The following is a 13,155-nucleotide window of genomic DNA, read 5'->3' on the forward strand; positions in this document are numbered from 1 at the left end:
TGTACCATTATAGTATGATCAAGTGAAATATACAAGTAATAGTGTTCCAGATCAAATTATAGTATGATCAAGTGAAATATACAAGTAATAGAATTTCGAATCTAATTTGAATAAGCAAATATCAAGTTTGGAATATAATTCAGGGACACATTCAGGAATTGAACATTATGGATTTGATCGAGTTTGGGATTCTATCAGAGCTAGCCAATTTGAGTTATTGGACTCAAAATTTAGTGTTCGTACTTATTTAATGAACTTTAATTTTAACCACATATATATATAGATCAAGCCAAAAACTACTAGATTTGAATGAATACATAAGTTGAGAACTCGATCCACCGATGATATACACAGTCTAGTAATCTTTGTGAGAATCTTCCACAGGATAGGTATCGGTTCGATTATCACTGTCCTCTTTTTCTCCCTCTTTCCTTCCCCGTGTAATTTTTTTTAAAGAGATATTTGGTTCAAACTTCTAACGTGAGAAGTAAACATAATAAGGATATGTTGAGATATGTTCAAGCTTCACCTAATGAGATAGTTTCTCCGTTCTCCTAATAATTCCCCTCCATAATCCTATATGTATGGGAGCTAATAATATGGGACATTTTTTTTTTGCTGGAACGACGAGATTTTATCACTGAAAGTAAAGCATGAAAAATAAACTGAGTCATTACAAAGTTGGGATGGACCTAAACAGTGCAATCCCTAAATAGTCTGTGCTGAGAGATTCATTGTTTAAATGGGACATATAAATGCTAAGACTTCAAACATTCATGCCAATTTAACAAATGACTAGTAATTAAGATCTAGAAATCATACATGTTATAAAGCTATCTCTTGTGATATAACAAATACTTTATTACATTAATGGGATATGTTGCAGTACTGTACAAAGTTGGCTAAAAACTGCTCCTGGTGCCCCAGCAACTCACTGGTATCAGCTATGATTCGTCTTATCAACCGCTTTATGCCATTGTTGCGCCTACAAACTTGTAACAAAATTTAAAACCATAAAAAAAAGAGGTCCTTCTAGAGCATCACATCCTAGACCGACCTAAGAGGGACCTCTCCATCTTTCTTTGCTTGGTATTAGTGGATCCTTTTCCAATCCCACACCTAATAGCTAGAGTGATTTACAAGAATGGCGATGAAGGTGGCTGATATTGAACTTTTAATCCCGCTTTGATATTGAACTTTTAATCCAGCTTATTTGATAGGTAAAATTTTAAGTTCGACAAGTTTTGACCTTTAATTTAATGGTTTGTTCATGAGGTAAGCGGTGCCAAAAATTTAGGACCATGCATTTTCAAAGTCACTGTTGTATTTTCTTGACCTTAATATAGCCGGTATGAGTTTTTTTTTTTTTTTTTTTTTTTTTTTTTTAAATAAAAAAGCTCTAGCGGGCACTCTTACCTGAACTACATCATTTCTTAGGTCATCCTTAGCCTAATTCTCAAGGATATCCAATTTCCTTAAAGCCACTATCTCATGTTTGTAGAGGCGGATCAAGAATTCAAGCAGAGGCGGATTCAGGATTTAAACTTTAGGGGTTCAACCTTTTAACATTCTTAGCGTATAAACCATTTATTTAAAAGTTATGGGGTTCATATCTACTATTATAGCAATTTTGATAAACTTTTACACATAAATTTATGCTCCGTGTCGAAAGTTTGGGGTTCAATTGAACCCCCATCCAATGTGCTATATACGCCCCTGAATTCAAGAATTATATATAATACTCCAATATTGTACATTTATACATTTATTGTAAATTAATCGCTTAAAAGGTGTGTTTGGTACGGAGGGAAACATTTTCCTTTCTTATCAAACAAACCCAAAGAGTACTGATAATAAGGTATATTCTGTCGATTGGTCGGTTTAGGATGAATTTTCATTTGATATAATAAAACTTTATTTAAAAAGAGTAACTGATAAATTAATAGAGCGAAATCATTTCAGTTCATTAAGGGCCTGTTTGGAAAGCCACCTAGGTAATTGGAATTGGGTGTAATTGATGTAATTACACACGCGATTTGAAGCTTTTGTTTGACCGAGGTAATCACACGATTAGGTGGGAATTGGTGTAATTGAGAGGGTGTAATTACACTCTCCAATTCTCGAGGGGTTGGGGGGGTTGAGAATTGGGTGTAATTACACCCTGTAATTACAGGGTTACTTTTTAATTTATTTCTTTTTAATTTTATTTTAATTTCTTTTCTTTTTTAATTTATTTTTTATTTTGATTATTTAATTTCTTTTTTATTTTATTTTAATTTCTTTTCTTTTCTAATGTATTTTTTATTTCTATTATTTAATTTCTTTTTATTTTTACTTCTTAATTATTTTTATTTTTTAAAATATATTTTTCTTTTTATAGTATTTATATTTCATTTCCTTTCTTCTCATTCTCAACCTTTACTTCTTGTGGTTCCATGTAATTGCTCGTATTTTTTTTTTCCAGTTTTTTATTTTATTCATTTAGCATAATCGTGTTAATATTCTAATATTTGAAATTACATCTCTTAATATTAGAAAGAATGAGTCATTAATAAACTTGGCATATAATGAGTGAAGTTATTAAAATAAAATTTTATTGTGAATGAGGTTATAGAGTTGTATTTTCCTTTTCTTTTGAATTATAAGAGTATTTACTTATGTTACGTTGAAACTTACTTATGTAACGTTGGAATTTGATATAAGAGTATTATGTTAAATTTTTTTCTTTTGGATTTTGAATTTAGGTTATATTTTCGATTTTAAAAATATTTGCTTTAGTACTATTGACTTGTTATTTCACATTGCTTGCTGTTTATTTTTCAATTACAGTTGATAGAATTATTGTCAAACATTTAAATAATGTTATGGCATTATATTTATAAATATTCTTTTTTTGTCAAACATCCAATCTCATGATGTTCTCACAAAAAAGGTATGATTTTAAGTTTTATAATCAATTAAAATATTATTAATTTGAAATTATATATCAATTATTTTTTACAATATTAGTTACAAATATATGATTATTAATTAACTTATTTTCAAGAAACAATGTATTATTAAATAAATAATTTAATATCATTTATATGCACATATTTTTTAAATATTAATTTTAAATTTTTATAATTAATTTTATTTTTAAATTAAACCAACTGTGTAATTACACATGTGCAACCAAAACAAGATGCGCTTTGTAACAAACAAACGTAATTACAATTAATTACATGACAAACAAACAGGTGTAATTACTAGGTAGTAATTACACAGTTCCAATTACGTGTAAAATGTGCTCTAAAAGAGTCTATTTGGAAGCCACTGTAATTACTATGTAATAGTAATTACACAGTATTATAATTATAAAGACCTGTTTGTTTGTTATCTGGTAATTACAATGTAATTACAAACGTATTGTTTGGTTGAACAAGTGTAATTACATAGTTAGTTTAACTTAAAAATAAAATTTAATTATCAAAAATTAAAAATTAATAATTGAAAAATATGTGTCTTTATAAATGATATTAAGTTATGTATTTAACAACACATTATTTCTTAAAAATATATTAATTAATAATTGTATATTTGTAACTAATATTGTAAAAAATCATTGATATATATTTTTTAAATTAATAATATTTTTATTTTAATTAATTATAAAAATTAAAAGCAGACCTTTTTGTGAGAACATCATAGATTGGATGTTTGACAAAAAAAAAATTATAAATATAATGCCATAACATTATTCAAATGTCTGACAAAAAAAAAATATATATCAATTGTAAGTGAAAAATAAACAGCATGCAATGTGAAATAACAAGTCAATAGTACTAAAGCAAATAAATTATAATCGAAAATATAACCTAAATTTAAAATCTAAAAAAAAAAAATTTAACATAATACTCTTATGTCAAAAAAGAAAAGAAGAAAAGAAAATATATATATATATATATAAAGGAAAAAAATTCCAACATTACATAAGTAAGTTCCAACGCAACTTAAGTAACTATAATTTAAAACAAAGGGAAAATATAAGTCTATAACCTTATTTACAACGAAATTTCACTTTAATAACATCACTCATTATATGCCAAGTTTGTTAATGACTCATTCTTTCTAATACTAAGAAGTGTTGTTTAAAAAATTAGAATAATAACACAATTATGCTAAATGAATAAAATAAAAAAAAATACGAGCACTTATATGGAATCACAAGAAGTAAAGGTTGGGAATGAGAAAAAAAGAAATGAAAGATAAATAATATAAAAATAAAAATATATTTTAAAAATAAAAATAATTAAAAAGTAAAAATAAAAAAGAAGTTAAAATACTAGAAATGAAAATAAATTTAAAAAGAAATTAAAATAAAACAAAAAAGAAAGAACTTAACCCTCTAATTACAAGATTACATCCAATTCTACTTGGTCAAACTATGTAATTACACTCAATTCTAATTACTTGGGTAGCTTTCCAAACAGGCCCTAAGTTTTTCTCTTTCTATTCGGTTATACTGAATAAAATTAGACGACAAATGAGGAAAAATATCAGAAAACCCTATCAATGGGTAAAAAGCATAGCTGAACTTTGATATATTTTTCCTCAGATTAAATAGTTTGCCTTAATAATATTTGTATTTTGTACGTGCTTAGTCTTTATCTGGGTATATGGTATTTCAGATATATATACTAAGTCGAAACATTAATCAAAGGCGAATTAGCATGCCATCACAATTTTGGAGCCATAATCAAGTTAGAAGCAAACAAATCTGCCCATTAACTAATTAAAGTCACAATTCCCAAAGAACCATGAGCATATTCAATGAATTCATCAACTCTTATAACTAAGGCTACTGAAGAGCTGTAGTAGTATAAAAGAAAGAGAGTTGCTAAATGGCCACATTAATTTGACTCAAATTTGGCCACACTTATGTAAAAACCACCATAACCTCTATTGTACAATTTTAAATTAAGATAAACTTTGAGAAGAAAAGATAGAAATGACATTAAGTAAGCACAAATTATTAAATTTGACCTAAATAGTCATATGAATTTACCCCATTTGGCCCATTGTGGTCAAAATAGTGTGGCCAAATGACTTTTTTGTAAAAGAATAATTAAAGTTACAAGAAAAAAGAAGAATAAATGCTTAACAAAAAGAAAAGAAAGGGCTGGTAGCATGAAGACCCTCCTCGATCCCTACAACTACATAATCACAGCCTCATAGGCGTTTGAACAAGTGTTTTTCTTGCTGAGAAGGTTTTGACTTTCATGCTCTTTCCTCATTTTTTCCAAGAAACATATCTATCTGATACTATATGATTAGGAAATATTTGATGTTATTAATTGATTTTGACAAACTTATAAATAAACGAACTGTCTAATTAATTTGACATGTTATTTGTGTATTAAGAATGATCACTCATAAGAGAACTAAGAACTTAATTAATGATGCTATCAAGCGATCGATTTGCACTATATTCAACTATAATAATTTGCACAAAATTACTCTACTACCTCTTTGGATCAGCTAAAAAGGTGTCGGCCTCTCAATGCAGAGTGAAAAAAGAATGCACATTAAAATTGAAACCAAGATTTGATCAACTCCATGTCAAAAATGTGTTATAATTCACCATTTTGGTCAAATAGCTTTAAGCCCCAGCTCACATCCTCACAGTGCCTGACATGAGGAACAATTTTGCTCGTGTCTGTTGACGTTTTCATTTTGCAATCATAGTAAGGCGGGGCATGGAAACACGGCTCCAATGATGCAGCTCGAACACAAGGCGGATTATGAGCTGTCCTGTTCTGATTAGCCTTGTATAGGATCCAGGGCTTCAGTCCTCCAAGACCCTGAGCCACATACCCGAAAGTCGACCATCCACTGGTAACCAATTTATCACTTAAACTCAGTAGGTACATTTCTGCCAACGCCTTTCGCTCGTGCATTAGATTCTTACTTTGCTGATATTCCTCCTGACTCGGCTGGTAAAAGCTAACGATCTCTCCTGTCACAGTTGGATTCTCCCAGTACATTTTCTGGAACTCTTCTGAGTATCCAGAGCTTAGAGAAGTTATCAGGACAGCTATGTTCTTCTGTTTCCCCGATTGGTTGAGGACTATAGGCTCACTGGACCGGTTAATTTGCGGCAGAAGATTCTCCTTCATTGTACAATCAACGATCTGATCAAATACATACTTAAAAGGACCGGCATTGGTCTCCAAGACTCTAATTTGAATGCCTAATTTTTCGTCTGCTTGGGCTAAATACGCTTGATAGTACCTCTTAACAAGCCCCCATACTGAATTTGTGGGATGGAACAGGTATCTACCGAGAAAATAGAAGACGGTTTCTTTTTCTGGAAAAAGATTACTCAATTCTTGCTCAAATGTTGGGATCAAGAAAAGAAATGGCACAAAATAATTATCTGTCTTCATGAGTAGCCAGGGGCTTTTCTGGAGAAAACTTTGATTCTGGTCACAGAAAAACAATTTATCTTGATCATCATAATCATGAGCTAAATGGAGGTAAATGAAAGGAGGTTTTATTGATGTATTTCCTATGATTTTATTCTTTAGCATATAACCATAGGAATTAGGAGATTTCTGATCAAAGGTATTAAACTGATTGATTAGAGGGAAATCTTTAGGAATCAACCAGGAAGTCTCTGGAAAAGGTTCACAGAAAAGACCAAGCATATTGGCTCCAGGATCAACGAGTAGGACTCGGTTATTAAGAAGAGCATATAAGAAAGCAGAAGCTAAGGTTAGCATTCTATTTCCTAAACCACTATAGGAAATCCAAACCAAGTAATTACAATCTGCTGAACCTAATCTGTAGTGGCCAGACTTGATAAGCTCAACGCTTCTGTTGTATAATTCTGTATGAGGACCACATTGCCTATGAAGTGACTCGTAGTTTCGTAACTTTGAGATGAGGTAAGACGATGGCTTGTGACGAAGTTCTTTATGATATAAGACGGATTCATGTCTACTCAGACAAGATGTTTGATCAATTCCAGAAGGAAGAAGGCCACCAAGCAGTTTATCTTTCTGCACTATGACTTGCTGATGACTAACATGTTCTTCATAAACTGTGGCTGAAAAGCAAATTAAACAATTAAGAGAAGTGATTAGATATATATTTTAAGGATGCCAATTACTCTAAACAGCACAAACCATCTGTTGCCCTATCAGTAAAACTAGAAGAGCAAGCTTGCAAGCAAAACACACGGAACAAATATCTGTCTACCAAACTATGCAAGAATGCAACAAGTAATTGGTCAATTAAAGTAGAATAGCATGTAATGCCTCACATAAACAAAATTTAATAGACATGAAACTGATTCTTCTGCTGCCAACCTTGCTGCTCAGCTTTAGCTTTATTAGTCTACTGATTTGATCTTCAAAAGCATTACAAGGGTCTTCTTAACTTTCCTCACATTATAAGCGTGTGTTTGTGTGAAACCAGATATGCTGGTCTAATCCAAACTACTATAATGAGAAACAATAGTAAGCACAAAATAAGAATCTTGGATCCTGGCTTCACCCAAGTACTGTTGTTTCAATCTGCTGAAAGCAACGAAACACATTACTTTGTCTTCAAACAACTATCAATTTTCACCCCTAACGCAACAATGTAGGGAAAAAAAGAGAATGTACTTCGACTTTAACTTGCTGATGATATGGAACAACAAATGAATCCGTTCTCAACCAAACAGCAAGATTGTTGTTTGCAACTAAAAAGATAAAACTGTGACAAAGTAATTAGGAAATAAAAACTAATAGCACATAAACAGACTGCATATGTTATATGTACACTGACGGTCAGGTCACATACTCGGATGAGCAACCTGGAAAATATTTTCACTATAAGTCTGCTATAAGTTCCATAAAAAGCTAAAGGGAAAATGAAGTACCATTTGGAGGTTTAGCATCAAATATTTTAGCTTTAGCCAAATTCTTGAGGCTTTCAGAAGGCAAATCCCTGAGTACAGCAGAAGCAGTCAATAGAACAGTCAAAACCATCACACAAACAATGAGAAAACCAATAAATTTGATGGGATTCAGATCCCATTTCGCTTCTGAACTCATAGAAACAGGGTATTCTCCCTAGCTAAAGACACTGGTTGTGGCTTTTGACTATTGTCTGTGCCCTTCAAAAGCAAATTGAAACATTTTCTTGGAGTGATTGCGTTCTGTTGAATATGTGCTTTAAAAATTGCTTCCTTAATCAAGATCCATAATCTATGGAGGGTTATCAATTAAATCTCTTTTTATTTAATGCTCATGTCTCCCTGATTCATTAGTGCAGATATGCTGGATGTTAAATAAGTCTTTAATACATTGTTCTTCACATTTTGCAAATTTTCTCAAATGACTAAGTATATTCTTTATCTGTTGGTTGTACCCGTTACTAATTAATTCTCCCTGGTTTCTAAATTCAAATTCTAGGGAAGATTCTGATTGCTGAAGCGATGCTAATCAGGAAGCCTCTGAGCTATTGGTTGCCGAAACTGGAAATTAGGATGTTCAATTTATTTGTAGGTGTTAGTATAGTTGCGTGCGTTAGTGATCGGAAGAGAAGAAAGATAAATTTAACCATGGCTTAATGAAGAGATAGTTTTTAAAGTGTTTATTAGGAGGAAATTTGTGTCTGTAAAAAAGATTATCTCAACAGATACCTAAGGTATGATAGATACTCCCTCCGGTCCATAATAAGTGTCTGCTTAGCTTTTTTATTTTGGTCCAAAATAGGTGATTTTTTACCTAATCAAGAAAGAATTAACTTTATTTTTTCAGACCAGATTTCACTGTGTCAAGTTAAAATTAATATGCAAATTTTAATTAAGGATAATTTAATCAAAATGCTGATTTTTTTCTAGAAGTTAATATTTTCTCAAGACGTGTGCTAAAGTCTAACTGGACACTTGCTATGGACCGAAGGGAGTACCTGTCTTTTGTCTCCTAAATGTACATAATTGAATTATCAGATTTGCCTAACAGTTTATTTCTCCTATCCCAACATCTAATTGAAAATTTTATGTACTAAATTAATAAAGATATTATTTCTCAATTAATTGATGTTTTTCATGTCATACGAAGCGCGAGTAAATTTAGTAATTGCATTACAAATGTGAGTCCATCTCCATTAAATGAAAAATTACTGGCAGTCTCCTCCTTTACAGATTCATAAGTCTTCCATAATGAATTAACATGTTTATTTTTCAGTTTGATTTTTTTATTGTTGCTTGAAAGACAGTTTTCTTTGTTATTTACATTTAACTTTACGTTCTCCAGAGAAGAAACTTCGGCTATAGAACGGCAGAGTACGCAGAGGCATTTTTGTACAGTTATTTTGATGTATTCATCATTTTTTTAATAAAAGAGAAACGTATAAAAACAGCTACTCATAACTCATCCCATTTGCCTCACTGCAATTTTCATTTGCTTCCGTTACCATGTAAAGAATTTAGATACTTTGACCAAAAAAAAAAAAAAGGAAGAATTTAAACATTAGTAAAAAGGAAGTTGCGACATATATAACAATGTAAATTTCATTGAAATACTTAATATCCTAGACGAATAACTAGGACGAACTTATTAATATTGTACATTAGAAATCGCCAGAGTAATAACTGGGGCCTTATTACACACGAATACGAATTATAAAGATGTTAATTACTACTAATTACATATTGACAAGGATGGACTATTCAGGGGTTCCGGTACAAATTAGTGATCCATCAGTGCGGAACAATTTGCAACCTTCACCTGCTGTGCAACAGTTGACGCAAACTTCATTAATTTGCTTATCTCCTGAAGATGGGCAGGTCATGTAAGCCACTTCAGGGTCACAATACTGGAGACACATCTTTTGTGCATTTGCATTTTCCACCTCAATTCCCAAAAGAAATATACCTAATAAAATCACCCAAATCAAATAATCAACACAAATTAGCAAGGATATAAGATTACATTTTTGGCTTGAAAGCTTGATGTACAACAAAAATATAGTCAGATCTTTCTATAACAATATTTCACTATAACGGCCAATGTTTTTTTTTTTGAATTTTTTATGTTGGAATCAATTTTTCATGCATGTTATGTTATATTATATACTCTCTGTAACATATTTTACTATAACAACTATTTTCTCCATTTTAATTTATGTGTCTTAGTTACAATTTGGAGAGTCAAAAGATATTTTCTTTGATCATGATTTTTTCAAATACTTTCTAAATATTTTGAATTGTTAATTATTGTGACTTATATTGCTTTTTACGTAATTTCTAAATATTTAAATTTTATTTTGAAAAAAATAGAAATTCGCACGTAACATTAAAGTTTGATGCTCCTACTCCGATCAAGCGACATATATTGATACAAATTGAGTAATAAATATTCAGACAAACGACGCCGTTGTATATTGAGATGCTTCATTAACTGTATATCATAGAAGCCTTACCAGACAATAGGAGGAGAGAAAGGATACCAACTTTGCAAAAGGCCATTGTGTATATAGATATGTTTCTTTGAATGCTTTGCTTTAACTTTGAGGATGTTATAAACTTATAATCTCTTAAGCTATTTATAGAGCAAACAAAAGATCGATACTAAAATGCAACTAGCTAGGAATGGACTTTTTCTCATACCAAATTTGGATAACTAACACGGTTGTCAGGATGGACCAAATTGCATGTGTTTGTCAAAGATAACTCGATGCAGCCTTCACATTGGATTGTATGACTTAGCCAACTATTTGAATATTTTGTATACCAAAAATAAATCTTTATGTTTATCCCAAGGATTAATCCCGTTCTCATCTTCATCGATGTCCTCCAGATCCCAAATATTACGAGTAGACACTTATGAGTTATATGACAAATACATAGTATACAAAACACGTGTTTTAAATTTTATTTTTTCTACGGAATAATTGCTAGGGTCTAATTTATAATACGACCTGGGGTACATATGTGTGGGAACTGCAAAGAGATCATCATGAATCTTATTGCTCCTGAAAATGACTAGCTAGGCGTTTGGGGGTTGATTGTCTTTTGATCTTTGGGGTTTTCTTTGGCTATTTCAGTCTCGTTATCGAAAAATTTGGACGAGTAACTTCTGCTTCTACATTGGGTATTTGAATTCCTGAAATTGTTTACTTGATTATTTCTTATTTATTTTGCTATATTTTACTATAAAAGAAGTCTTATTCCATCAAAAGTGCTTTGACTGTATAACGTATACTGAATATCCCTATATAGATGTACTTCATTCTTTTGTATAGTATACGGCCTAGCCCTGTAAGTTTGTTATTATTAATGGTCATTCGTAGTGTCATAAAGACTCCATAGATGAACTTGTATTATTTTAGGTAATGAATACTGATATGGCTTTGGGTAACTAGTATGTCATAGAGGTTCGTTTGGTGCAAGTTGACAGATATCGGATGTCGTAATATTAGGAATGGCAAACGGGCTGGTAGGATCGAATATGGGCGAGTCGAAGGATCGAATATGGGCGAGTCGAAAATGTGTTAAACAAACGGATAAAATACCCAACATGCATGCTCATATTTAACATGGATACAAAATAGATTAACCGACGTACGAACACAAGCTAAAACTCAAAATAAATTTAGATTTCTAGAAAAAATAAAGTAAGAAAATAACCTTACGTTTTTAATCATTTTGTCAGCCCCATGTACGACGTCTAATTCCACTTAGGGCGTGACATAAAGGTATTTCGAGAGAGGTGGTTTTCTGATCGGTGTTGGCGGAGTTTATGAAGGTGATTTCTGGTAAAGTTTTCTGGTCGTATGAAGGTGATTCTGATGGGTAAGCATGTACGTTTTGATGATTGACAAAGTAAATGAACAAGTAAGGGTAGTAAACCAGCTTTAGAGACAGATGGATGGGATACAACAAATGAACTAGACACAGAAAAATTGATGGACAGAACTGCTGAACAAGGTGGTGAACCAGGTCGGGGGACATGATCTACTCAAGAGAGTTGCAGACAAACAAAACACATGGACTCAGTCTATAAAGATGTTCCATCCTATATGTTGGTGTAAGGTAAGGGGAATGAACTATGTCGGTGACATGTTCTTCAAAGTTTCAGATATGCAGAGCTGTGCAAATACAAAAGACAGGGAAAGAAGTGTGTGAGAGCAGAAGGGTCTAGATGCAAACAGAGTTAAAAACAGGGGGAAGTAGGATGTGTGATTCAGCTTATATATCCTGATGAAGATGGAGTTGATTGAATCATGTCCAAGAACATGTTCCAGCTCATAGTCTTACTGCTAGCAGAAAGTGAATGAACTAGGTGCTTGAACAAGGTCCAAGAACATGTTCCGGATCACAGTCCTACTGCTAGTAGGATTTGTGTTTTATGGTAAAGACTTGGCTGACAAGTTTGCAGGATTTCTTGCCATAATTATCAAGATACTTCAGACTCCTATAAGGACACTGATTATGAAGCTGCGTTGAAAAGCAAGAATCCCAAGTCAACTCAAACCCTAACTCTAATAATGGGCCTTACCTAGTAGGGATTGAGTTCAGCCAACTTGAGGCAAACCTAGAGCTATAAATATTCAAGTTATGCCAAGTTTTGCACATTCACAAAAAGAAAATCAGAATTTTGAGCGAATATAGTCAATGTTATATTGAGTGTTCTGATTCCAGAAGTGCCACCTAATACTACGAAGAAGATTGAAGAAATTGTTTGATCGAGTTTATGTGTTACAGTTCTTGAGTCTAGATTTGTATATTAGGTTGTTTATCGAGTTGTATCTTTATCCGCTTTCATAGAAGCACAAATTGTAGGTACAAGTAGGGACTTAGTAGCTTGGTTGGCTACCTGAACTTTCACCTTGTTGGTGAGGGTTCGAATCCCCACGTTGTAATCTCCTCCCCTATTTCCCCCTTTCCTACCCTCTATGTAATACAAAAAAAAAAAAAAAAAAAAAAATTGTAGGTACAAACAGTTAGTCAAATTCAACTTCAAATTGGGATAACTTGAAGTGGGCTTACTAGTTTAGCGAGATTAGTGAGATAGGAATTAGAGGTTAGTTCCTAGGTTATAGAGTTTGTAACTTGAATTTGCACAGGCTCACAGTTGTAGTGGAGTTTGGGGAAAACCCTGTAGAGGTGTAGGTCGT

At 32.1% G+C, this 13,155-nt stretch overlaps 2 protein-coding genes across 2 annotated transcripts; both read right to left on the reverse strand.

Moving 5' to 3' along the window:
* Nucleotides 1-5,535: 5,535 nt before the first annotated feature.
* Nucleotides 5,536-8,111, reverse strand: LOC132054501 (galactoside 2-alpha-L-fucosyltransferase-like). The gene is made up of 2 exons (XM_059446498.1): nt 7,910-8,111; nt 5,536-7,090 (listed from the first exon to the last, which is right to left on the reverse strand). Exons 1-2 carry the CDS (start codon nt 8,082-8,084, stop codon nt 5,613-5,615), a joined length of 1,653 nt encoding a protein of 550 aa, XP_059302481.1. The 5' UTR covers nt 8,085-8,111; the 3' UTR covers nt 5,536-5,612.
* A 1,418-nt stretch (nt 8,112-9,529) lies between these two features.
* LOC132054502 (proteinase inhibitor type-2 TR8) lies at nt 9,530-10,575 on the reverse strand. The gene is made up of 2 exons (XM_059446499.1): nt 10,459-10,575; nt 9,530-9,911 (listed from the first exon to the last, which is right to left on the reverse strand). Exons 1-2 carry the CDS (start codon nt 10,502-10,504, stop codon nt 9,703-9,705), a joined length of 255 nt encoding a protein of 84 aa, XP_059302482.1. The 5' UTR covers nt 10,505-10,575; the 3' UTR covers nt 9,530-9,702.
* Between the last annotated feature and the right edge of the window lie 2,580 nt (nt 10,576-13,155).

Source organism: Lycium ferocissimum, chromosome 4 (assembly GCF_029784015.1).
Source record: "Lycium ferocissimum isolate CSIRO_LF1 chromosome 4, AGI_CSIRO_Lferr_CH_V1, whole genome shotgun sequence".
Taxonomy (NCBI): Eukaryota; Viridiplantae; Streptophyta; class Magnoliopsida; order Solanales; family Solanaceae; genus Lycium; species Lycium ferocissimum.

Bases quoted from the DNA above. Each gene is read 5' to 3' on its own strand.
- LOC132054501 (XM_059446498.1), bottom strand. From the start codon at position 8,084: ATGAGTTCAGAAGCGAAATGGGATCTGAATCCCATCAAATTTATTGGT. The intron at 7,091-7,909 runs GTACTTCATTTT...TTTGCTTTTCAG, and splicing joins TGATGCTAAACCTCCAAATG to CCACAGTTTATGAAGAACAT.
- LOC132054502 (XM_059446499.1), bottom strand. From the start codon at position 10,504: ATGGCCTTTTGCAAAGTTGGTATCCTTTCTCTCCTCCTATTGTCTG. The intron at 9,912-10,458 runs GTAAGGCTTCTA...TGATTTTATTAG, and splicing joins TTCTCTCCTCCTATTGTCTG to GTATATTTCTTTTGGGAATT.